The following is a 24,221-nucleotide window of genomic DNA, read 5'->3' as shown; positions in this document are numbered from 1 at the left end:
CCTATGCTGGTCCAAGCATTTATCCTATCCTGGCTTGACTACTGCATCAGCCCCCTTGTTGACCTCCCTGTCCCACTCCAGTCCACACTTCAATCTGCTGCCCGCGTGGATCATTTTTCTAAAAAAACCATTCAGTCCAAGTCTCTTCAAAAAACTCCAGTGGTTGCCCATCCCTCTACATCAGACAGAAACTCCTTACTGTTGGCTTTAAAGCACTCAATCGGTTCAACCCCTCCTGCCTTACCTTACTGATCTCCTAAGCAGTGTGGCTCAGTGGAAAGAGAGCGGGCTTGGAAGTCAGAGGTCATGGGTTCCAATCCCGGCTCTGTCACTTGTCAACTGTGTGACTGTGGGCAAGTCACTTAGCTTCTCTGTGCCTCAGTTACCTCATCTGTAAAATGGGGATTAACTGTGAGCCTCACGTGGGACATCCTGATTACCCTGTAACTACCCTAGCGCTTAGAACAGTGTCTGGCACATAATAAGTGCTTAAACCATAATTGTTATGATGCCAGGCACCATACTAAGAGCTGGGGTGAATAAAAGCAAATCAGGTTGGGCACAGTCCCTTACCCACATGGGGCTCCCAATCTCAATCCCTATTTTACACATGAGGGAACGGAGGCACAGAGAAGTGACTTGCCCAAAGTCACACAGCAGACAAATGGCGGAGCCAAGATTAGAACCCATGACCTTCTGCCTCCCAGGTCCATGCTCTATCTACTATGCTATGCTCCTTTTTCTAGACCTGCTAGCTTTTGAAGTCTGTCCTCACTTCTAGGGTCTTGCCCATAAAATCCATGCCCCCCTCACCACTGGCCTGCACTCGAAATGGAAAGTTGCTGCCCCCGACGTGCCCTCCAATCCTTTAAGAACAGCAATAGGATAAACAGCTTCTCTGTAGCGAGGGTCAATCACCCACAATTTGCTTTTCTTAATCAAGTCAGCAAGGAAATGAAGAAACCTCAGTCCACCCCGCAGCCCCGTCCAAGTTAATTGCAAGTTGGCATCCACATATATGGCTACCTTCCAATCCTACCCTTCTTCACGCAGGGTCTACTCTCAGTCCTTACATAACCTCAGGTGTTATTGCGTACGCTACATTCACAGCCATGCACCTTAAATTATTCTAAATGGGAGCACCAGCTTCCTCAACACAATCCACAATAAACTTCAGGCTCTTAATCCTTCTCTAACTCTGCACTCCTCTAACTGAAAAGTCCCTCTCAATCCTGGAGTTCCAGGACCCAGCCTTCATCTTGAACTCGGATGCCCTGGTGTATTCTAATCTGGGTTGTCACTCCATGATGCGAGGTGAATATTGTTTGAGACTCTTTTGATAGCAGCTAAATAATAAAATAGAAACTGCATGGCCTAGTTGCTAGAGCACGGGCCTGGGAGTCAGAAGGACCTGGGTTCTAATCCCAGCTCCACCACTTGTCTGCTGGTGACCTTGGCCAAGTCACTTAACCTCTCTGTGCCTCAGTTACCTCATCTGTAAAATGGGATTATGATTGGAAGCCCCACGTGGGATGGGGACTGTGTCCTATCTGATTAGCCTGTATCTATCCCAGCGCCTGACACACAGTAAGTACTTAATAGATAACATTATTATTATTAGTAATACAGCATTGTTCTATTCCTCTGGTTTAGGTTCCCTTTTCAATTATTTTCCAACTGTAAATTCTGAATAGTAACGGGAAGAATGAAAGGAAAAATGAAAAAGCAATTGCAACATATTAACTTTGTGACGTGCACGGCATTTCTATGTATCTACTGGGTACCAGCGTAGTTTTCTATTTTTCAAATAGAGTGTGAAGTGGTTATATTCAGAAACATTTGTTGTGGCTATTTCAGATTTTGCAAAACAACGATAGCATTTAGCAGGAGCCACTTGTAATGCTATGAAGTCAGCCTTCGCCCTGTCACAAATTACTTTAACTATTTTTAGAATAAATGGATATGTTTACACTTACTGAATATATTTTCATTTTATATTACTTGTATGAATTCGGTCATATCTACTTCTATGATAAACTGAAAGAAAAATATATTTTTTTCTTTTATTACTGACAAGGACCAAGATCCTCTTGTGATTAAATTAATGCATATCTGAAGTACAAGAAGGAAAAGGCGATACTCTTGTTTTTGGAAACATTATCTGTAACAAATCAGCTTTCATCAATCAGGAACACAGTGAGTCTCCTAGAATGGAAGAAATGCTCATATCAAGACACCTTTGGTGGGTGACTCATGAGATGGCAAGATATATAAACCACCTCTCCTCCATCTCATTTGCTGACTTCTGCATCCCACCCTCTGTAGGGGTTCCTCAAGGTTCTTTTCTAGGCACCCCCGTTTCTTCTCTCTACATTAAAACTTTGTCAGGGAGCTGATCCACTTCCGTGACTTCAACTACCACCTCAAGGCAGATGACTCCCAAATATATTGCTATTGTTTTTGTCTGTCTGTCTCCCCCAATTAGACTGTAAACCCGTCAGTGGGCAGGAATTATCTCTATCTGTTGCCGAATTGTACATTCCAAGCGCTTAGTACAGTGCTCTGCACATAGTAAGCCCTCAATAAATACTACTGAATAAATGAAATATTCATCACTTAATAATGTTGGGATTTGTTAAGCGCTTACTATGTGCCGAGTACTGTTCTAAGCGCTGGGGTAGATACAGGGTAATCAGGTGGTCCCACGTGAGGCTCACAGTTAATCCCCATTTTACAGATGAGGTAACTGAGGCACAGAGAAGTTAAGTGACTTGCCCAGTCACACAGCTGACAAGTGGCAGAGCCGGGAGTCGAACCCATGTCCTCTGACTCCGAAGCCCAGGCTCTTTCCACTGAGCCACGCTGCATCACTTGCCTTGACCTCTCTTCTTCTCGCCAGTCTTCGATTTCCTCCTGCCTCCAGGACATTCATTCATTCGCACATTGCTACATGGGTGTCCTCCCAGCACCTCAAGCTCAACATGTCAAGAATTGAAGTCATTTTTCCCTCCCAAATCCTCTCCTCCATTTAACTCGAAGATCCACCACCCTGCTCCTTGTCCCTGAAGCCCACAACCTTAGCATTCTCTTTGACCCCTCACAGTCTTCCAGGTCTCCTCTTCAGTCTGTTGTTAATCCCTCTCAGTTTTTTCTCCACTACACTTCTTGGATCTTCTCCTTCCTCTCCATCCAAATGGCATGGTTCAGGCACTTACCATATCCTGCATAGACTGTGTATCGGCCTTCTCATTCATCCCCCTGCCTCCAGCCTTTTCAAACCAACCTCCACTCTTCTACCTGGATTAGTTTTTCTAAAATATCTCCCAACTCTTTAAAACTTTCCAATAGCTACCCACTGCTGTTTGCAATGGGTAGAGATGCCCAACCTCAGGCTTCAAGGCACTCTAACATTTATTCAGATTCTCTCCCTACCTCCTAGCTCCCACTTAATTCCTTTCAAGGTACATACTGACTGTACCTTGCCTTTTATTTTGTATAGTATTTGTTAATGAATCAGTCATATTTATTATTATTATTAATAATAATAATAATGTTGGTATTTGTTAAGCGCTTACTATGTGCAGAGCACTGTTCTAAGCACTGGGGTAGATATAAGGTAATCTGGTTGTCCCACAAGAGGCTCACAGTCTTAATCCCCATTTTACAGATGAGGGAACTGAGGCCCAGAGAAGTGAAGTGACTTGCCCACAGTCACACAGCTGACAAGTGGCTGATCCGGGAATCGAACCCATGACCTCTGACTCCCAAGCCCAGGCTCTTTCCACTCAGCCACACTTGAGCACTTACTGAGTGCAGAGCACTGTACCAAGCCCTGCAGCGTGGCTTAGTGGAAAGAGTAAGGTCGTGGGCTTTAACCTGGCTCCACCACTTGTCAGTTGGGTGACAAGTCACTTCACTTCTCTGGGCCTCAGTTACCTCATCTGTAAAATGGGGATCAAGACTGTGAGCCCCACTTGGGACAACCAGATCAGCTTGTATCTATCCCAGCGCTTAGAACTGTGCTTGGCACATAGTAAGCGCTTAACAAACACCATCATTATTATTACAATAGAACAGTGTAACAGAGTTGGTAGACACATTACCTGCCCACTGGGAGCTTACAGTCTAGAAGGGGAGATGGACATTAACATAGATAAATTAGAGCTATGCAAGTAAGTGCTGTGGGGCTGAGGGAGGGGTGAATAAAGGGAGCAAATCCAAGAGTGTGGGAGAAAAGAAAGTGAGGGCTTAGTCAGGGAAGGCCTCTTGGAGGTGATGTATGTACCTTCAATAAGACTTTGAAGGTGGGGAGTGTGTCACGAGCCCCAGCTCCTACCAACCAGGACCTGACTGGACCGGGGGAGCCTCGGTGACATGCGGTAATAATAATACTAATTTTGGTATTTAAGTGCCCTCTACATGCCAAGCACTGTTCTAAGCGCTGGGGTAGATACAAGGTAATCAAGTTGTCCCACGTAGGGCTCACAGTCTTCATCCCCATTTTCCAGATGAGGTAACTGCAGCACAGAGAAGTGAAGTGACTTGCCCAAGGTCACACAGCAGACAAGTGGCCGAGCCAGGATTCATTCATTCGTATTTATTGAGTGCTTACTGTGTGCAGGGCACTGTTCTAAGCCCTTGGAAAGTAGAATTCAGCAACAAATACAGACAATCCCTGCCCACAACAGGTTCATAGTCTAAAAGCGGGGAGACAGGCATCAAAAGAAGTAAACACGCATCAATATCAATAAGTAGAATTAAAGAAAAATATGGAACGTTTCACAAATTTGCATGTCATCTTAGAACCCACGTCCTCTGACTCCCAAGCCCGTGCTCCTTCCACGAAGCCACACACACCACCGACCACCAAGGTTACTGGGGAAAGTTTTTTACTTAGTTTTACCAACGTGCAAGGGAGTGTCGCATACACAGAGAAGCAGCACGGCGCAGTAGAAAGAGCCGGGGCTTAGGAGTCAGAGGTCACGGGTTCTAAACCCGGCTCCGCCCCTTGTCAGCTGTGCGACTTTGGGCAAGTCACTTCATTTCTCTGGGCCTCAGTTACCGCATCTGGAAAATGGGGATGAAGACTGTCAACCCCAGGTGGGACAACCTGATTCTCTTGGGAGAGAAAGCCACGCCTCCCTCAATACTCTGCCCCCGCCACAATCGCCTGCCTCAAGTAGAGCACATCAGTGCCTTCCTTGTTGTTGTTGTTGTTGTTGTTCACAGGAACACAAACAGCCACTAAGAAAGCAGTTTGCCGTAGGCTCAGCACAAAGTTGTTGACTGCTGATAGGAAGAGGGAGGGTGTTCCAGGCTAGAGGCAGGACCTTGTTGTGGGCAGGGAACATAGCAACCAGCAGCGTGGCATGGTGGATGGAGCACGGGCCTGAGAGTCAGAAGGTCATGGGTTCTAATCCTGGCTCTGCCACTTGCTTGCTGTGTAACCTTGGGCAAGTCACTTCACTTCTCTGGGCCTTAGTTACCTCATCTGTAACTGTGAGCCCCCATATGGGACAGGGACTGGGTCCAACCCAATTACTTTTGTATCTACCCCAGCGCTTAGTACAGTGCTCAGCACATAGTAAGCGCGTAACAAATACCATCATCAGTATTATTATCTAAAGCTGCTTACCTTATACTCATCTCTCTTGTCTCTGACCCCTTGCTCAGAACCTCCTGCTCTGGAATTCCCTCCTTCAAATCCAACAGACCATTCATTCAGTCAGTTGTCTTTATCGAACGCTTTATTCACAGCACTGTACTAAGCGCTTGGAATGTACAATTCGGCAATAGATGGAGACAATCCCTGCCCAAACAACGGGCTCACAGTCTAAAAGGGGGAGAAAAACAGCAAAACAAGTAGTCAGGCATCAATACCATCAAGATAAATAGAGTAATAAATATATACACATCTTTAATAAAATAGAGTAATAAATAATACATACAAATAATAATAATGACAGCATTTGTTAAGGACTCACTATGTACAAAGCACTGTTCTAAGCGCTGGGGGGCGGGATACAGGGTAATCAGGTTGTCCCATGTGGGACTCACAGTTTTAATCCCCATTTTACAGATAATAATAATAATGTTGGTATTTGTTAAGCGCTTACTATGTGCCGAGCACTGTTCTAAGCGCTGGGGTAGACATGGGGAATCAGGTTGTCCCACGTGGGGCTCACAGTCTTGATCCCCATTTTACAGATAATAATAATAATGTTGGTATTTGTTAAGCGCTTACTATGTGCCGAGCACTGTTCTAAGCGCTGGGGTAGACATGGGGAATCAGGTTATCCCACGTGGGGCTCACAGTCTTGATCCCCATTTTACAGATGAGGGAACTGAGGCACAGAGAAGTTAAGTGACTTGCCCACAGTCACACAGCTGACAAGTGGCAGAGCTGGGATTCGAACTCATGAGCCCTGACTCCAAAGCCCATGCTCTTTCCACTGAGCCACGCATGAGGAACTGAGGCACAGAGAAGTGAAGTGACTTGCCCAAAGTCACACAGCTGTACAAGTATAGACAAGTGTTGTGCGGAGGGGAAGGGAGCAGAGCAGAGGGAGGGAGTCGGGGGAATGGGGAGGGGAGAAGGGGCAGAGGGAAAGGGAGGGCTCAGTCTCTCCCCATCTTCAAAGCCATCCTGGCACATCCGGGCACACAGTAAAAGTTTAGGAAACACCCTTTCTTAATAATACAAAAACACAATAGAAATAATACAAAATAATACAAAAATACAATACAAATTATACCAAATAAATAATACAGAAACACAATCCAAATAATACAAAATAAAGAATCCAAAAACACAATAGAAATAATACAAAATAAGTAATACAAAAACACAGTTCAAATAATACCAAAAAAAGATACAAAAATACAGTACAAATGATACAAAAGCACAATACAAATAATACAAAATAAATAATACAAAGGTAATAATACAAAAATACACTAGAAATAATACCAAATAAATGGTACAAAAACACAGTACAAATAATATAAAAACACAATACAAATAATGCCAAATAAATGATACAAAAACACACTAGAAATAATAATAATGTTGGTATTTGTTAAGCGCTTACTATGTGCAGAGCTCTGTTCTAAGCGCTGGGGGAGATACAGGGTAATCAGGTTGTCCCACGTGAGGCTCACAGTTAATCCTCATTTTACAGATGAGGTAATTGAGGCCCAGAGAAGTGAAGTGACTTGCCCACAGCCACACAGCTGACAAGTGGCAGAGCCGGGAGTCGAACCCATGCCCTCTGACTCCCAAGCCCAGGCTCTTTCCACTGAGCCACGCTGCTTCTAAATAATACCAACTGAATGATAGGAAAATAACTACAAATGATTCAAAATAAACAGTACAAAAACACAATACAAATAATAGCAAATAAATGATACAAAAACCCACTAGAAGTAATACCAAATGAATGATAGAAAAATACACTACCAACGATTCAAAATAAACAGTACAAAAACGCAATACGAATAATACCAAATAAATGATACAAAACCCCACTGGAATTAATACCAAATGAATAATATAAAAATACACTACAGACGATTCAAAATAAACAGTACAAAAACACAATACAAATAATAGCAAATGATACAAAAACCCACTAGAAGTATTACCAAATGAATGATAGAAAAATACACTACAAATGATTCAAAATAAACAGTACAAAAACACAATACAAATCATACCAAATAAATGATACAGAAACCCACTAGAAATAACACCAAATGAATGATAGAAAAATACACTACAAACGATTCAAAATAAACAGTACAAAACCACAATTCAAATCATACCAAATGAATGATACTTTATTCATTCATTCAATAGTATTTATTGAGCGCTTACTATGTGCAGAGCACTGTACTAAGCGCTTGGAATGAACAAGTCGGCAACAGATAGAGACAGTCCTTGCCTTTTGACGGGTTTACAGTCTAATCGGGGGAGACGGACAGACAAGAACAATGGCGATAAATAGAGTCGAGGGGAAGAACATCTCGTAAAAACAATGGCAACTAAATAGAATCGAGGTGATGTACATTTCATTAACAAAATAAATAGGGTAATGGAAATATATACAGTTGAGCGGACGAGTACAGTGCTGAGGGGAGGGGAAGGGAGAGGGGGAGGAGCAGAGGGAAATGGGGGGAAAAGAGGGTTAAGCTGCGGAGAGATGAAGGGGGGGCGGTAGAGGGAGTAGAGGGAGAAGAGGAGCTCAGTCTGGGAAGGCCTCTTGGAGGAGGTGAGTTTTAAGTAGGGTTTTGAAGAGGGGAAGAGAATCAGTTTGGCGGAGGTGAGGAGGGAGGGCGTTCCAGGACCGCCGGAGGACGTGGCCCAGGGGTCGACGGCGGGAAAACCCCACTAGAAGTAATACCAAATGAATGATAGAAAAATACACTACAAACGATTCAAAATAAACAGTACAAAACCACAATACAAATCATAGCAAATAAATGATACAAAACCCCACTAGAAGTAATACCAAATCAATGATAGAAAAATACACTACAAAGGATTCAAAATAGTACAAAAGCACAATGCAAAGCATACCAAATAAATGATACCAAAATAGAGTGGAAATAACACCAAATGAATGATAGAAAAAGACACTACAAACGATTCAAAATAAACAGTTCCAAACCACAGTGCAAATCACAGCAAATAAATGATACAAACCCCCACTAGAAGTAATACCAAATGAATGATAGAAAAATACACTACAAAGGATTCAAAATAGTACAAAAACACAATACAAATCATACCAAATAAATGATACCAAAATAGAGGGGAAATAACACCAAATGAATGATAGAAAAATACACTACAAAGGATTCAAAATAGTACAAAAACACAATACAAATCAAACCAAATAAATGATACCAAAATAGAGGGGAAATAACACCAAATGAATGATAGAAAAATACACTACAAAGGATTCAAAATAGTACAAAAACACAATGCAAATCATACCAAATAAATGATACCAAAATAGAGGGGAAATAACACCAAATGAATGATAGAAAAATACACTACAAAGGATTCAAAATAGTACAAAAACACAATGCAAATCATACCAAATAAATGATACCAAAATAGAGGGGAAATCACATCAAATGAATGATAGGAAAAGACACTACAAACGATTCAAACTAAACAGTAGAACAACACAATAGAAATAATACTCAACAACTAACACGACAACAGAGAGAGCAAGGCCTTCCCCTGTTGCCTAGCAACCAGCGACGCCGACGGTGGGAGAGGGTCGCCTGTCCGTGACGTAATAGACGCGCGCCGGCGGGTCGGGCCTTAGGGCGCAGGCGCGGCGGGTGAGGGCCGGGCTCGATGGCGGCCATGGCGGCGGGCGGGCGTCCGGTGGGTGAGGAGGGCCTGGCGTTGCCCTTGTCCTTGCCCCCGCCGCAGCCCCCGGACCCCGCTCTCCCCGACCAGAAGCCGCAGCCGCCGCAGCCCCTGCCGCCGCCGGCGCCCCCGGGCCTGAAGGAGGAGGAGGAGGAGGAGGAAGAGGAGGAGGAGGAAGAGGACAGCTACTCCTTTTTACCCCTCGTCCACGACGTCATCAAATGGTAACGGCCGCGCCGGGCCCGGGGGGAGGGGCCAGGGCAGCAGGGCCAGAGCATGGCACTGTCCTATAATGTTGGTATTGGTTCAGCGCTTACTCTGTGCCAGGCACTGTGCTAAGCGCTGGGGGAGACACAGGGGAATCAGGTGGTCCCACGTGGGGCTCACTGGCTTCATCCCCATTTTGCAGATGAGGTCACTGAGGCACCGAGAAGTGACGTGACTTGCCCACAGTCACCCAGCTGACAAGTGGCAGACTCGGGATTCGAACTCATGACCTCTGACTTCAAAGCCTGTGCTCTTTCCACTCAGCCACGCTGGCCTATCACCTTGTATCCTCCCCAGCGCTTAGAACAGTGCTTTGCACATAGCAAGCGCTTAACAGATACCAACATTATTATTATATCCTTCCCAGCGCTTAGAACGGTGCTTTGCACATAGCAAGCACTTAGCAAATACCAACATTATTATTATCATTATATTTTCCCCAGCTCTTAGAGCAGTGCTTTGCACACAGCAAGCGCTTAACAGATGCCATCATTATCAGTTACCTCATCTGTCAAATGGGGATGAAGACTGTGAGCCCCATGTGGGACAACTTGATTACCTTGTATCCCCCCCAGCGCTTAGAACAGTGCTTTGCACATAGCAAACACTTAGCAGATACCAACATTATTATTATTATATCCTTCCCAGCGCTTAGAACGGTGCTTTGCACATAGCAAGCGCTTAACAAATACCAACATTATTATCATATCCTCCCCACCGCTTAGAACAGGGCTTTGCACACAGCAAGCGCTTAACAGATGCCATCATCATCATCATCAGTTACCTCATCTGTCAAATGGGGATGAAGACTGTGAGCCCCATGTGGGACAACCTGATCACCTTGTATTCCCCCCCAGCGCTTAGAACAGTGCTTTGCACATAGTAAGCGCTTAACAAATGCCAACATTAGCATCATTATTATTATTATATCCTCCCAAGCGCTTAGAACAATGCTTTGCACATAGTGAGCGCTTAACAGATGCCATCATCATTATTGTTATTAGTATATCCTCTCCAGCGCTTAGAACAGTGCTTTGCACATAAGAGCTTAACAGGTGCCATGACCATCATTATTATTATTAGTATATCCTCCCTAGCACTTAGAACAGTGCTTTGCACATAGCAAGCACTTAGCAGGTGCCATCATCATCATTATTATTATTATATCCTCCCCAGCGCTTAGAACAGTGCTTTGCACATAGCAAGCGCTTCACAAATACCAACATTATTATTTCATTATTATATCCTCCCTAGCGCTTAGAACGGTGATTTGCACATAGCAAGCGCTTAACAGATGCCATCATCATTATTATTATTCTTACTGAGAGCTCACCTCCTCCGGGAGGCCTTCCCAGACTGACCTCCCCTTTCCCTCTGCTCCTCCCCATCCCCCTCTCCCGCCCCCTGCCCCTCAGCACTGGGCCTGTTTGTATATATTATTTATTACCCTATTTATTTGATTAATAAGGTGTATCTAGCCCCCTTCCCTCCCACCCTCTGCTCTTCCCCCTTCCCCTCCCCTCAGCACTGTGCTTATTTGCTCAGGGGATGGGGTCTGTGATCGATCAATCAATCGTATTTATTGAGCGCTTGCTATATGCAGAGCATGATACTAAGCGCTTGGGAGAATCAGAGAAACAGCAGGGCTTAGTGGGTGCAACATGGGCCTGGGAGTCAGAAGGCATGGATTCTAATGCCGTCTCTACTACTTGTCTGCTGTGTGACCTTGGGCAAGTCACTACGCTTCTCTGGGCCTCAGTTCCCTCATCTATAAAATGGCAATTGAGACTGTGAGCCCCATGTGGGACGGGGACTGCATCCAACCCGATTTGCTTGTATCCACCCCAGCGCTTAGAACAGTGCCTGGCACGTAGTGCTGAACAAATACCTTAATTACTAAATACCATAATTATTATTACACCAGAACAGAGTTGGTAGCCACGTTCCCTGCCCACGACGAGTTTCCAGTGTGGAGGGGCTCTGAGGAGGGTTGGTTGGAGGGATGTAGAGAGGATGGGGTTTGGGAGGAGGGTATGGTGGAGTGATGAGGGGTCTGTGAGGAGGGTAGGCTAGGTGGATGGGGGATAGGGGAGAGGATGGAGTCTGTGAGGAAGGTCAGGTGGAGTGGTTGTGAAGTGTTGAGACAGCACAAAAGACTGTGGTTGTAAGAGTCTGGTCTAGGAAGAAGAGAAGTAGTGCCTGGCCCATAGTAAGCACTTAAGCACCAAAAAAAAAAATTGAGGAAAACCCAGAGAAGGCAGAATATCAGAAATATTCTAAAGATAGGGAGCACTGTGCTGTGACTTAGAAGGGGGAGAGAGTTGCAGGCCTGGGAAGAATCACATATGGGAAAGTCAAAGACTAGGCCCAGTGAGGTTAACTTGGGTGGGATGCAGAGTGTGAGCTGGGGTGCTGTAGTTGAGGAAAAGTTGATAAGGAGAGTGAGCTGATTGCCTGAAAGCCATTAGGAATTTATGCTTGATGCGGAGAGATCAATATAGCCATTGAGGATTTTTAAGAAGTGGATGACGTTTTAGGAAAATGATCTGGGCAGCAGAGTGAAGTATGGCCTGGAGAGGTGGGAGGCAGGGAGACCAGGGAGGGAGCTGTTCCTTTCGTATCCTGGCTACACTAAAGTAACCCAGACTGGGGAGGTTGTGTTTGGATGGTGAGAAAGGAGTAGGAATTTGTGGAAATGACAGGATTTGAATGACAATAATGAATATGGGAGTTGAAGAAAGGATCTCATCTCATTCCATTGGTTCAGGACAGATTTGAGAACCTTTCTTCGTTCCATGACTGATCTCCAGGATTATCAGTGGTTGGTGAAAGGTCATTCACTGCCATCTATAAAGTGTCCACTAAAGGGATGGAGAAACTGAGGACATGCAACTGTCCTGAGGGTCCTTCGTGTTCACAGTTTATTCCAGCCTTCTAGTTGGCACCCTCTACTTTGTGTATTGTGTCTCTCTTTTGCCCTCCCTTCTCTCCACTACCACCTCTTCAGAATCCAAGAGGTGGGGAGAACAGGTACCCTATCCCCATTTTATGAGAAACCAGAATTGGAGTTGTGGTTCTCCCCACCCCCCCATCAAGTTCACCCATTTCCCCCAGCCAGCTAGTGGCAGAGCTGCATCTAGAATCTGGGTATCCTGATTCCTAATCAATCATTCAGTGGTATTTACTGCGTGCAGAGCACTGTACTAAGCACTGGGAGAGTATAATATATTAGAGTGGTGATCACGTTCCCTTATAGCCCCATGCGCTTTTGCCAGATTCCAACAAAAGATGACTTTTGGCAGACACCATAGTCTTTTCCTCTTCCTGATGCTACCTCCAGAGCAAACTTTGAATTTCCACTAGGGGAAAGGAGAAAGAGAAAAGACGGACTCGAGCAGAAAATATTTGGGACATAAGGCTGGGCTCTTTAGATTCCCACTGGATTTGGGCTCGACCGTGATATTTTGGTTTGTGAAGACCTCTACCCCGTAGGTGAACCAGAGGCGGCCTCGGCCGGGTCTGCGAACATGAGGTCCGGCTGGATTTGCAGTGACCGGGGTGACCCCGATACTCTGAGTGGACCCTCCTGGTTTTGAAGTCATGCGGGGGGCAAAAATCCAGGCACGCTGGAGGCACGAGGTTTAGTTAAGGCCACCTCTTCTGGGTCCCCACCAGAACTGGACCCAAGACTAAGGTCGTGTGACTTTCCCCCGGCAGCCGGAAGAACTGCCAACCCACAGATGGAAGATCCAGCGTGGCCTAGTGGCAAGAGCACGGGTTTGGGCATCAGAGGTCGTGGGTTCTAATCTCAGCTCTGCCATTTGCCTACTGTGTGACTTTGGGCAAGTCACTTCACTTCTCTGTGCCTCAGTTCCCTCATCTCTAAAATGGGGATTAAGACTGTGAGCCCCACGTGGGACAACCTGATTACCTTGTATCTACCTCAGCGCTTAGAACAGTGCTTGGCACATAGTAAGCACTTAACAAATACCCTCATTATTATTATCCCCACTGAGTAATTCAGCAAGAGCATTCGTTTTGCTTTGTAATGTTTTCCTCAATGTGACTGGCAGAGTGAATAAATTGGAGGAGCATGCCTGGGAGTCAGAAGGTCACAGGTTCTTGTCCCGGCTCCGCCACTTGTCTGCTCCCTTCCTCCTGTCTCTCCCTGCTCCAGTCTTTTCTTCATTCCGCTGCCCGGCTCATCTTCCTGCAGAAACGCTCTGGGCATGTCACTCCCCTTCATAAAAACCTCCAGTGGTTGCCTGTCAACCTCCGCACGAAACAGAAGCTTATCACTCTAGGCTTCAAGGCTCTCCATCACCTTGTCCCCTCCTACCTCTCCTCCCTTCTCTCTTTCTACTGCCCACCCCGCACTCCCTGCTCTTCTGCCACCCACCTCCTCACCAACCCCCGTTCTTGCCTATCCCGCTGTCGACCCTTGGGCCACGTCCTCCTGCTGTCCTGGAATGCCCTCCCTCCTCACCTCCGCCAAACTAACTCTCTTTCCCTCTTCAAAGCCCTACTGAGAGCTCACCTCCTCCAAGAGGCCTTCCCAGACTGAGCTTCCCCTTTTCCCTCTGCTCCCTCTCTGCCCCCCTTCACCTCCCCTCAGCTAACCCCCTTTCCCCCCCCTTTCCCTGTGCTCATCCCCCTCTCCCTTTCCCTCAGCACTGTGCTCACCCACTCTTTCATATATATGTTTATTACCCTATTTATTTTATTAATGAGATGTACATCCCCTTGATTCTATTTATTGCTATTGTTTTTGTCTGTCTCCCCCGATTAGACATTAAGCCCGTCAATGGGCAGGGATTGTCTCTATCTGTTGCTGAATTTTACATTCCAAGCGCTTAGTACAGAGCTCTGCACATAGTAAGCGCTCAATAAATACTATTGAATGAATGCTGCGTGACCTTGGGCAAGCCACTTCACTTCTTTAGCCCTCAGTGACCTCATCTGGAAAATGGGGATTGAGACTGTGAACCCCTTGTGCAATAGGGACTGTATCCAACCCGATTTGCTTGTCTCAATCCCATTTTGCAGTTGAGGTAACTGGAGCCCAGAGAAGTGAAGTGACTTCCCCCAGGTCACCCAGCAGGTGAGTGGCAGAGCCAGGATTAGAACCCACCTCCTTCTGGCTCCCAGACCCGTGCTCTAGGCAAGGCAGCTCGTCCCCAGCTTCCTGCAGCCTGGGCAGGAAAGGGGGCTACTGAGGAGTGGAGGAATTGGGGATTGCAATCCCTCTTCCTTCGTAGGCTGCTACAATAGGAGGAGGAAGAGGAAGATTCCCCTTAGACTGTCAGCTCGTTCCGGGCAGGAAATGTCTGCCAACTGTTACATTGTACTCTCCCACATGCTTAGTACAGTGCTCTGAACACAGTGCTCAATAAATCTGATTGACTGATGGAAGTCTTGGTGGTAGAATGGTATATATTGAACACCCCTGGGCACGTGTACATTTTTAGTCAGCCTTTCCTTGGGTGCTAGTGTAGTTCTGTCTCATTTCTGCAGCTATATTAAAGAAGCAACTCAAGCACAAGGAAAGTACGACAAAATTAAGTCACTTGTTACCAGCCCGAAAGGAACTTGGGGAGACAAACATAAAAATATTGGTGTATTCAGTATTCAGATAGTATTCAGTATAGTATTCAAATAGTATTCAGGGGCCTCTTCGGCCGGACTACCTTGTGACTGACTTGACAACCTACAGCCATTAACAGGATGATTAGAACCAGAGCTAGCCAATTCAAGATCTCTGGGAGGGAAAGAACATTACGCTATTGCACACAAATATACAGAACACTGGTCTACTACAGTTTGGCCGTGCTGGGCTCTCAGCCACGGCCAGGTTCTCGTCCTCTGGTCAACCCCGTCACATTCCGCTCATCCTCTTCCAAAGTTAGGAGGGCGGCTCACATTCGACGCAAAACCAGGGCTCTTGGGGAGGGCTTTTCCTTTGTTCACGTGAGACTCTGGACCCATTAAAGAACGGGTCCTTTTTATTGTGTTATTTCAAAGCGGTTCTGGCTCAGCGTCACACTGAGCGTAAGGCCTGGTTGAATAGAGTGTTCCCCGCTCCCCGGGAACCCTGGGCCATTTCCCTCTGCAAAGACAGCTCCAACAATTGAGGCTGACTTTGAAGTCGCAAGTTGTCCTTCTCTGGGTGCTAACTGGCCTCCTTTTCAGGTGTCTATTCATAAGGCCTTTTTATACTTCGGGAGTTGCTGTTCAAGCTTTCTTCTTTTCCCGACTCTTGCTCGGGTAAGGGATGTGGCTTGAGATGAGCAACCTGTGACCGAACCGTTAATAACAACTTAGCTGATTTTTATTTTCAGACCTAGTTAAAGTTTCTTTTCGGCAGCGTAGTGTCAATTGCCCAAAGAATGACATTTTTAATCAGCCTTTCCATGGGCGCTAGTGTAGTTCTTCTGTCTCATTTCTGCAGCTATATTAAAGAAGCAACTCGTAATCAACATGGGAGGCAGTGAGAAAAGAGCATGGGCCTGGGAGTCGTCAGGGGTCCTGGGTTCTTATCCTGAATCTGCCAGTTGTCTGCTGTGTGATCTTGGCAAGTCACTTAACTTCTCTGTGCCTCAGTTTCCTCAACTGTAAAATGGAGATTCAGTATCTGTTCTCCCTTACGCTTAAACTGAATCCCATGTGGAACTCAGTAAAATACCACATTAAATAAATCAACAGGATCCTCTCTGACTTGGACTGGATCCAGTATGTATCACATTTATTCTGCTCACATACTGATTTTTGGATTTATTGTGGAGCCGGGTTTAGGTTTTCCTTTTTGTCTTTTCTTTCCACTTTGAAAAGAAAGAAAATCCAAATTTATTCCTTCTCTGCCTTCTCACCACCCCACGCCCAAATAGCATATCATTTTGGAAATCGCAATTTTCCTCAACTAAGTTCATTATGAAGTGTTTCATTTCAGTTGGGCAGTTGCTTAGTATTAAATGACTCGGCGGTTCATGAATCCTAAGATAAATGATCTATTTTATTCTAATGGGATTTATTGAGTGCTTTCTGTGTACAGTTCACTACACAGGCACACTCCACGACACAAGCAGGTTACCTGCTTTGGAAGTGTGGTTGTGTCATGGAAAGTTGTCCCCTGGGGCATGTTGGCCTATTTGACTTAACATGCAGTTAATTGATTGCATTTCAGAACCAGGCCCAACAGGGCAGTCAACAGCCTCAGATGGAGAAAATTTCATTATAATCCTCCACATGCCTCCCCCCCCCAACACCACTCCCCATTCATGTGCCCAGAGGCTTTTCTGCCACCCCCTCTTTGCCATGCAGCTGTTGGCATTAGCGTGGTACTTTAAAAAGTACTGGAGTAAAATAAGGAGACTGGGTAGTGAATTGAGGGTGTGGGCGAAAAACAGGAAAATAGCTGGAAAAAGGGAAGTGCAGGGGGAGGGAATTGACTCTTTTTTAATTATTGTATTTGTTACGCACTGGCTGTGGGCCAGGCACTGTACTAAGTGCTGTGGTCAAAACAAGATACATTGGTCACAGTTCCTGTCCCACATAAGACTCACAGTCTTAATCCCCATTTTACAGATGAGATAACTGAGGCCCAGAGAAATGAAGTGACTTGTCCAAGCTCACACAGACAAGTGGCGGAACTGGAATTAGAACCCAGGTCCTTCCGACTCCCAGGCCCGTGCTCTATCCACTAGGCCAAGCTACTTCTAATATAGAGGAGATTCAAACTCACAGAGTTGGGCGGAGAGGCTTTTAGCCAAAATAATGTCTTAATAAGGAAGCATAGCTCAAGCTGCTAAGGTCTCCTTCTACTGTGAAGATCTTCAACTGCTCTGTAATTTCTAGGTGCCTGCCCACTGATAAGTATTTAACAGCCCTCCGCTATTTTATTTGCAAGGGAATAATGAATATGTTACTATGAATCTTTGGAAAAAACATTCTGTGCACATAAGATGAGAAATAATGAATGAGAAAATGGATTGGTACCATCTGGTTCAAAGATTCGCACTAGGGATTGTAATTTATTTTCAAAAATGAAAATTGACGATTTTTTTCCCTGTTTCTTGCCTCAATGACTTCGTTTAGAACAGCTCATTGAACTGGCTGCTAGTTCCTTTGAATCAAAGCCATATTTTTCAAAACCCTATCTACTTGTTAACTTTTAAAAAAAGAAGCGCGTGTGAGCAACTGATAAGCCACATGTGATTTTCAGGAAAGCAAGTGCTGCTAGTTGGAAAATATTTAGCATGTGAGATGAGCCCACATGTAAGGGAGCTTAAATGGCTGCTTTTCTGGCCTGTCTTTTCTCTCCCTGCTTGGGAAGATTCATGGTTTTCACCTGCCTCAGTCTTTCCAATAGCCAGAGAAACAGGGCGGCCTAGAGGATAGAGCATGGGACCTGCCACTTGTCTTCTGCGTGACCTTGGGGAAGTCACTTAACTTCTCTGTGCCTCAGTTACCTCGTCTGTAAAATGGAGATAAAGACTGAGCCCCCCAGGTGGGACAAGGGACTGTGTCCAACCTGAATTAGCTGATTATCCATCCCAGTTCTAAGTACAGTGTCTGACACATAGTAAACACTCACAAAATACCTTTTAACAAATAGCACTTTTGTAAATGAAGGCATTGAACGTGCCTGGGAGCCCCCTGAGGGACAGGGACCGTGTCTAATTTCCACCCTGCACTCAGTGCTAAATAAAAACCGTTTCTCCTACTACTGAAATCTGGAACCTAGTGCTAAGAAGGTAGCGTAATCAGAGTTATTTTATGTCTTGTAATCTCTTGGGGTTTTTGGTTTTCTTAACTACCGAGTTTAGAGGCATCAATGGGAGAAAACATGTTTTCAGCAACCGGAAGAAAGTAGACCAGTGTTAGGTTACTTGTGTGCAGTAGTGTAATGTCCTTTCCCTCCCAGAGATTTAGAGTTGGCTAGCTCTGGTTCTAATCATCCCGTTGTTCTTGTTCTCCGCAAGTGGAATTGTGATGTGTGGCTCAGTGAACCTAGAAACTCAGTGCTTCTACTCCTGTACCGCAGTTTCTCCCATTGTTTTAACATCCAAGACCTTGGGCATGTTGCTTGACCTCACTTTTCCTTGGTTTCCGTATATATCTCACTGGTTTCATTCCTTTGAAAGGAATAACTGAAATAATGAAATAGCTGCATAGCACTGCAAAAGAATGTAATATCCAAGTGCTCATTAATGATAATTGCAGTGATAAAGCATCTTGGCAGCTAGAAACCTTTGTGGTAACCATTCAGTTCTGGGTCCCCTTCTATTTCTCCATCTACACCCACTCCCTTGGAGAACTCATTTGCTCCCATGGCTTCAACTACCACCTCTGTGCAGATAATTCCCAAATCTACATCTCCAGCCCTGAGCTCTCTCCCTCTCTGCAGTCTTGCATTTCCTCCTTCCTTCAAGACATCTCTACTCGGTTGTCCTGCCATCCAGTTTAACATGTCTAAAGCAGAGCTGCAAATATTCCCACCCAGGCCCTGTCCTCTGATTTTCCCATCACTTTAAACAGCAGTACCATCCTTTCTTTCTCACAAGCCCCAAACCTAACATTATTCTTGACTCCTCTCTCTCATTCAACCTACAAAGTCCATCTGTCACTAAATCCTGTCAATTCTACCTTCACCATGTCGCTGAAATCCCCCCTTTCCTCTACAGCCAAACTGATAACATGTTAATCCAAGCACTTATCCTATCCCATCTTGATTTCAGTCTCAGCCTCCTTGCTGACCTCCCTGCCTCCTGTCTCTCCCCACTCCAGTCCGTTCTTCACTCTCCTGCCTGGATCATATTTCCACAAAAGCGTTTACAGTCCATGTTTTCTACTCCTCAAGAGCCTCCAGTGGTTGCCCATCTACCTCCGCATCAAAATGGTCTTAAAGCACTCAATTACCTTGCCCCCTCTTACTTCTCCTTCCTTCTATCTCATTATAACCCAACCTCACTATAACTTGACTCCTCTAAATCCAGCCTACTCTCACCCTGTGCATGGATGGCAAGCAAATTTGTGAAGCGTTCAATATTTTCCTGTTTTACTCATATTGATGTCTGTCTCCGCCCCCCACCCCACACCCCTTAGACTGTGAGCTCATTGTGGACAGGGATTGCCTTTCTTTATTTGCTGTATTGTACTTTTCCCAAGTGCTCAGTACAGTGGTCTGCGCACAGTAAGTGCTCAAAAAATACACCTGAATGAATGAATGACTACCTCAATCTCATCTGTCTCACCACTGACCTCTCATCCACATCCTGCCTCTGGCCCAGGCCAACCTCATTCATTCAGTAGTATTTATTGAGCACTTACTATGTGCAGCACACTGTACTAAACACTTGGAATGGACAGTTCGGCAACAGAGACGATCCCTGCCCAACGACGGGCTCACCGTCTAAATGGGGGAGACAGACAGCAAAGCAAAACAGAACAAAACAAGACAACATCATCAAGATAAATAGAATCAAGGAGATATACACCTCATTAACAAAATAGGGTAATAAATAATATATACAAATAAGCATAGTGCTCAGAGGAGGGGCAGGGGGAAGAGCAGAGGGCTGGGGGAAGGGGAGGCGTAGCAGAGGGAAAAGGGGGGCTCAGTCTGGGAAGGCCTCCTGGAGGAGGTGAGCTCCCAGTAGGGCTTTGAAGAGGGGAAGAGAGGTAGTTTGGCAGAGGTGAGGAGGGAGGGCATTCCAAGACAGCGGTAGGACGTGGGCCAGGGGTTGACGGCGGGATAGGGGTGAATGAGGGACGGTGAGGAGGTGAGCGGCAGAGGAGCGGAGCGTGCGAGGTGGGCAGTAGAAAGAGAGAAGGGAGGTGAGGTAGGAGGGGGCAAGGTGATGGAGAGCCTTGAAGCCCAGAGTGAGGAGTTTTTGTTTCGTGCGGAGGTTGATAGGCAACCACTGGAGGTTTTTAAGAAAGGGAGTGACATTCCCAGAGTGTTTCTGCAGGAAGATGATCCGGACAGCTGAATGAAGAATAGACTGGAGCGGGGAGAGACAGGAGGAAGGGAGATCAGAGAGAAGGCTGACACAATAATCCACCCGGGATATTATGAGAGCCTGTACCAGTACGATAGTTTGGATGGAGAGGAAAGGGCGGATCTTGGCGATATTGTAAAGGTGAGACCGCGGGCCTTGGTGACGGATTGGATGTCTGGGGTGAATGAGAGAGCTGAGTCAAGGACGACACCAAGGTTGCAGGCTTGAGAGCCGGGAAGGATGGTCATACCATCCAAAGTGACAGGGAAGTCAGGGAGAGGACAGAGTTTGGGAGGAAAGATGAGGAGCTCAGTTTTATTCATTCATTCATTCAATAGTATTTATTGAGCGCTTATTATGTGCAGAGCACTGTACTAAGCGCTTGGAATGAACAAGTCGGCAACAGATAGAGACAGTCCCTGCCGTTTGACGGGCTTACAGTCTAATCGGGGGAGACGGACAGACAAGAACAATGGCAATAAATAGAGTCACGGGGAAGAACATCTCATAAAAACAATGGCAACTAAATAGAATCAAGGCGATGTACATTTCATTAACAAAATAAATAGGGTAATGAAAATATATACAGTTTTAGACATGTTGAGTTTTAGGTGGCGGGCAGACATCCAGGTGGAGACGTCCTGGAGGCAGGAGGAAATACGAGCCTGGAAGGGCGGGGAGAGAACCGGGGGCGGGGGGGGGGGGGGGGATGCCCTCTTCCTATCCGACAATTACTTTCCCCGTTTCCCCGCCTTCAAAACCTTACTGAAGGACCTATCTCCTCCTAGAGGCCTTCCCTAAGCCCTCATTTCCTTTTCTGCCACTTCCTTCTGCATCTCCCCGATTAGCTCCCTTTATTCACCACCCCTCCACCTCAGCCCCACCGCACTTATGCACCTGTCTGTAATTTATATTAATTTTTGTCTCCCCCTCTACACTGTAAGCTCGTTGTGGTCAGGGAACATGAGCAGCAGCGTGGTTCAGTGGAAAGAGCTCGGGCTTGGGAGTCAGAGGTCATGAGTTCTAATCTCGATTCTGCCAATGTCAGCTGTATGACTTCAGGCAAGTCACATAGCTACTCTGTGCCTCAGTTACCTCATCTGTAAAAGGGGGATGAAGACTGAGCCCTACGTAGGACAACCTGATTACCTTGTATCTACCCCAGCATTTAGAACACTGCTCGGCACGTAGTAAGCGCTTAAATACCAACATTATTATTATTTATCAACTGTTAATATTGTACTCTCCCAAGCACCTAGTTCAGTGCTCTTGCACACAGTAAGCGCTTAATAAATATGATTGATTGATTAACTGATTAAACTCAAAGGCCCTCTTCTACCAAGTTGATCCAGAGAGTCTATAATTTCTTCAGTGTGTATACTGCTTTTATTTTTCCAAAAGGTTCAGACATCAGTGGGCAATTTTATTCCAGCAGCATCCCTGTGAAGCACAAGAAGATGGGTGGTATTAGCCACATACTAAGGGGGAGTAAGCTGAGGGACAAAAAGGTTAACGTCGACTTGCTCAGTGAAATTCACACAGCAGGCCAGTGGCAGAGCTGGGATTAGAACTCAGGTCTCCTGACTTCCAGACCCAGGTTCTTTATTGAACCAGGCCATACTATCTCAGTTTGTGTATGTTTTAGAATATATATATAAGGATTTATATGTAATAATTATGGTATTTGTTAAGCGCTTACTATCTGCCAGGCACTGTACTAAACTCTGGGGTGGATACGAGCAAATTGGGTCCCTGTCCCACGTGGGGCTCACAGTCTTAATCCTCATTTTACAGATGAGGTAACTGAGGTTCAGAGAAGTGGCTTTTTACAGATCCCCGTTTTACAGATGAGGTTAACTGAGGCCCAGAGAAGTGAAGTGACTTGCTCAAGGTCACACAGCAGACAAGAGGGGGAGCCAGGATTAGAACCCATGACCTGACTCCCAGAGACTACTGCTCTTCTGGCCTCAACTTGCCAGTTGCCAGTTTTTGCTAGCTGTACTTAGAGAGAAAGCCCATGGCCTTGACCTGAGAGAGCAATGCTAACATTTGGTTTCTGCCTTCCACAGCATGGACAAGGACAGTCCAGATATCCACCAGGAGCTGAGCGCCCTGAAGACTAAGTTCCAGGAAATGCGCAAAGTGATCAGCACGATGCCCGGCATCAACCTGAGTCCAGAGCAGCAACAGCAGCAACTACAGAGTTTAAGGGAGCAAGTCCGAACCAAAAATGAACTATTGCAAAAATACAAGAGCCTCTGCATGTTTGAAATCCCCAAAGAGTAGAGGGATGGAGACTTCTTCTCGGGACTGAAAGTGAATGGGAAAAGCAAAAATCTCCTGTTCTTTTTTTCCTCTTCTCACCCTCTACTATGTTTCAGATTTGGTGCTGGGTGAATTTGTGTGGGTTTGTGCGGGGTGAGGTATGAGTAGAGTTTTGTTTTTGGTTTTTTCTTTTTTAACTGTACGTAAGCTGGACTAAAGTGACCGTGTTATGTAACTCTGGAAGGGGGGGGGGTCTTCAAAGGAATATTTGTAGGTGTGGATTAAAAAGCCTGCTAATGGAGATAAGTGGACAATGGGCTTTCTTGGGTGAATAGATGAAGAGTGGCCTAGTGGCCTAGTGGATAGAGCATGGGCCCGGGAATCAGAAGAACCTGGGTTCTGATCCCTGCTTCACCATCTTGCCTGCCGTGTGACCTTGGGCAAGTCGCTTCACTTCTCTGGGCCTCAACTACCTCATCTGTAAAATGGGGATTAAGACTGTGAGCTCCATGTGGAGCATGGACTGTGTCTATCCTGATTTATGTGTATCCCGGTGCTTAGTTCGGTGCCTGGCACTTAGTAGGCTCTTAACAAATGCCATTACCAAAAAAAGGGCTACACTGCCCCCGTAGAAAGGACCCCGGCATCCGCTGGATCTGATTGCTCCGGAATAGAGGGCTGAACTGCACACTGGGGAAACCGGTCTTCTCTTGGTCGCTGCACTCCTCTCCCCCATCCTCCCCCGCCTCCTCTCCCTCAGATATGTTCACCATGAACCAGGTACATACTGTTCCTGCGCCTGCAGTCGCAGGAAATGTTTGACCAAATTACTCTGTTTTCCTACATCTTGGATTTAATATGACCAGAGTAGATTTTGAAAGCCCGAAGATGAATAGGTGGCTTTAATTCTGCTGCAGTACAAAAGCCCCGAGTAGTTTAGTCCTTTCTGTGGGAGCAATTGAATGCAATATACTGGAGGGGTGTGTCAGGGGCCACCTGACTAGTGAGCCAGCTTCCCGTAAACTCTAAACTAGCTTGTATGGTTGCCCTTTTTGCACTAAGGCAAACACTCCAGGGTGGTTAAAACAGTTCTGACCCCATCAGAACATGTAATCAGAACAACAGGTAGCCCTACCTACCCAAGCAAAATCAATTTTTCATTTTTTCAGGTGAGAAGAGATGTGGCCGTTTCACGCATTCAAATTCGATTGGTTGGTCACAATTAAAAAAAAAAATGAGTAAACTGTTTTGCTTCCCCTCTCTGGCTCTGCCCCTACCCTTTTGAGGTTTACACAGAAAAGAAGTCT

At 45.7% G+C, this 24,221-nt stretch overlaps 1 protein-coding gene across 1 annotated transcript; it reads left to right on the top strand.

The window, feature by feature from the left end:
• Positions 1-9,352: 9,352 nt before the first annotated feature.
• MED9 (mediator complex subunit 9) lies at positions 9,353-23,215 on the top strand. Its single transcript, XM_029048357.2, has 2 exons — positions 9,353-9,609; positions 22,719-23,215. The coding sequence occupies exons 1-2, from the start codon at positions 9,371-9,373 to the stop codon at positions 22,933-22,935; spliced, it is 456 nt and encodes a 151-aa protein (XP_028904190.1). The 5' UTR covers positions 9,353-9,370; the 3' UTR covers positions 22,936-23,215.
• The last annotated feature ends 1,006 nt before the right edge of the window (positions 23,216-24,221 follow it).

The sequence above is a fragment of the Ornithorhynchus anatinus genome, chromosome 2, assembly GCF_004115215.2.
Source record: "Ornithorhynchus anatinus isolate Pmale09 chromosome 2, mOrnAna1.pri.v4, whole genome shotgun sequence".
Classification (NCBI taxonomy): Eukaryota; Metazoa; Chordata; class Mammalia; order Monotremata; family Ornithorhynchidae; genus Ornithorhynchus; species Ornithorhynchus anatinus.
This window is presented reverse-complemented; position numbering and strand designations above follow the sequence as displayed.

Excerpts from the sequence above, each read along its gene's own strand:
- MED9 (XM_029048357.2), top strand. The coding sequence starts at position 9,371 with ATGGCGGCCATGGCGGCGGGCGGGCGTCCGGTGGGTGAGGAGGGCCTG. Across the intron at positions 9,610-22,718 it reads GTCCACGACGTCATCAAATG|CATGGACAAGGACAGTCCAG; the intron begins GTAACGGCCGCG and ends TGCCTTCCACAG.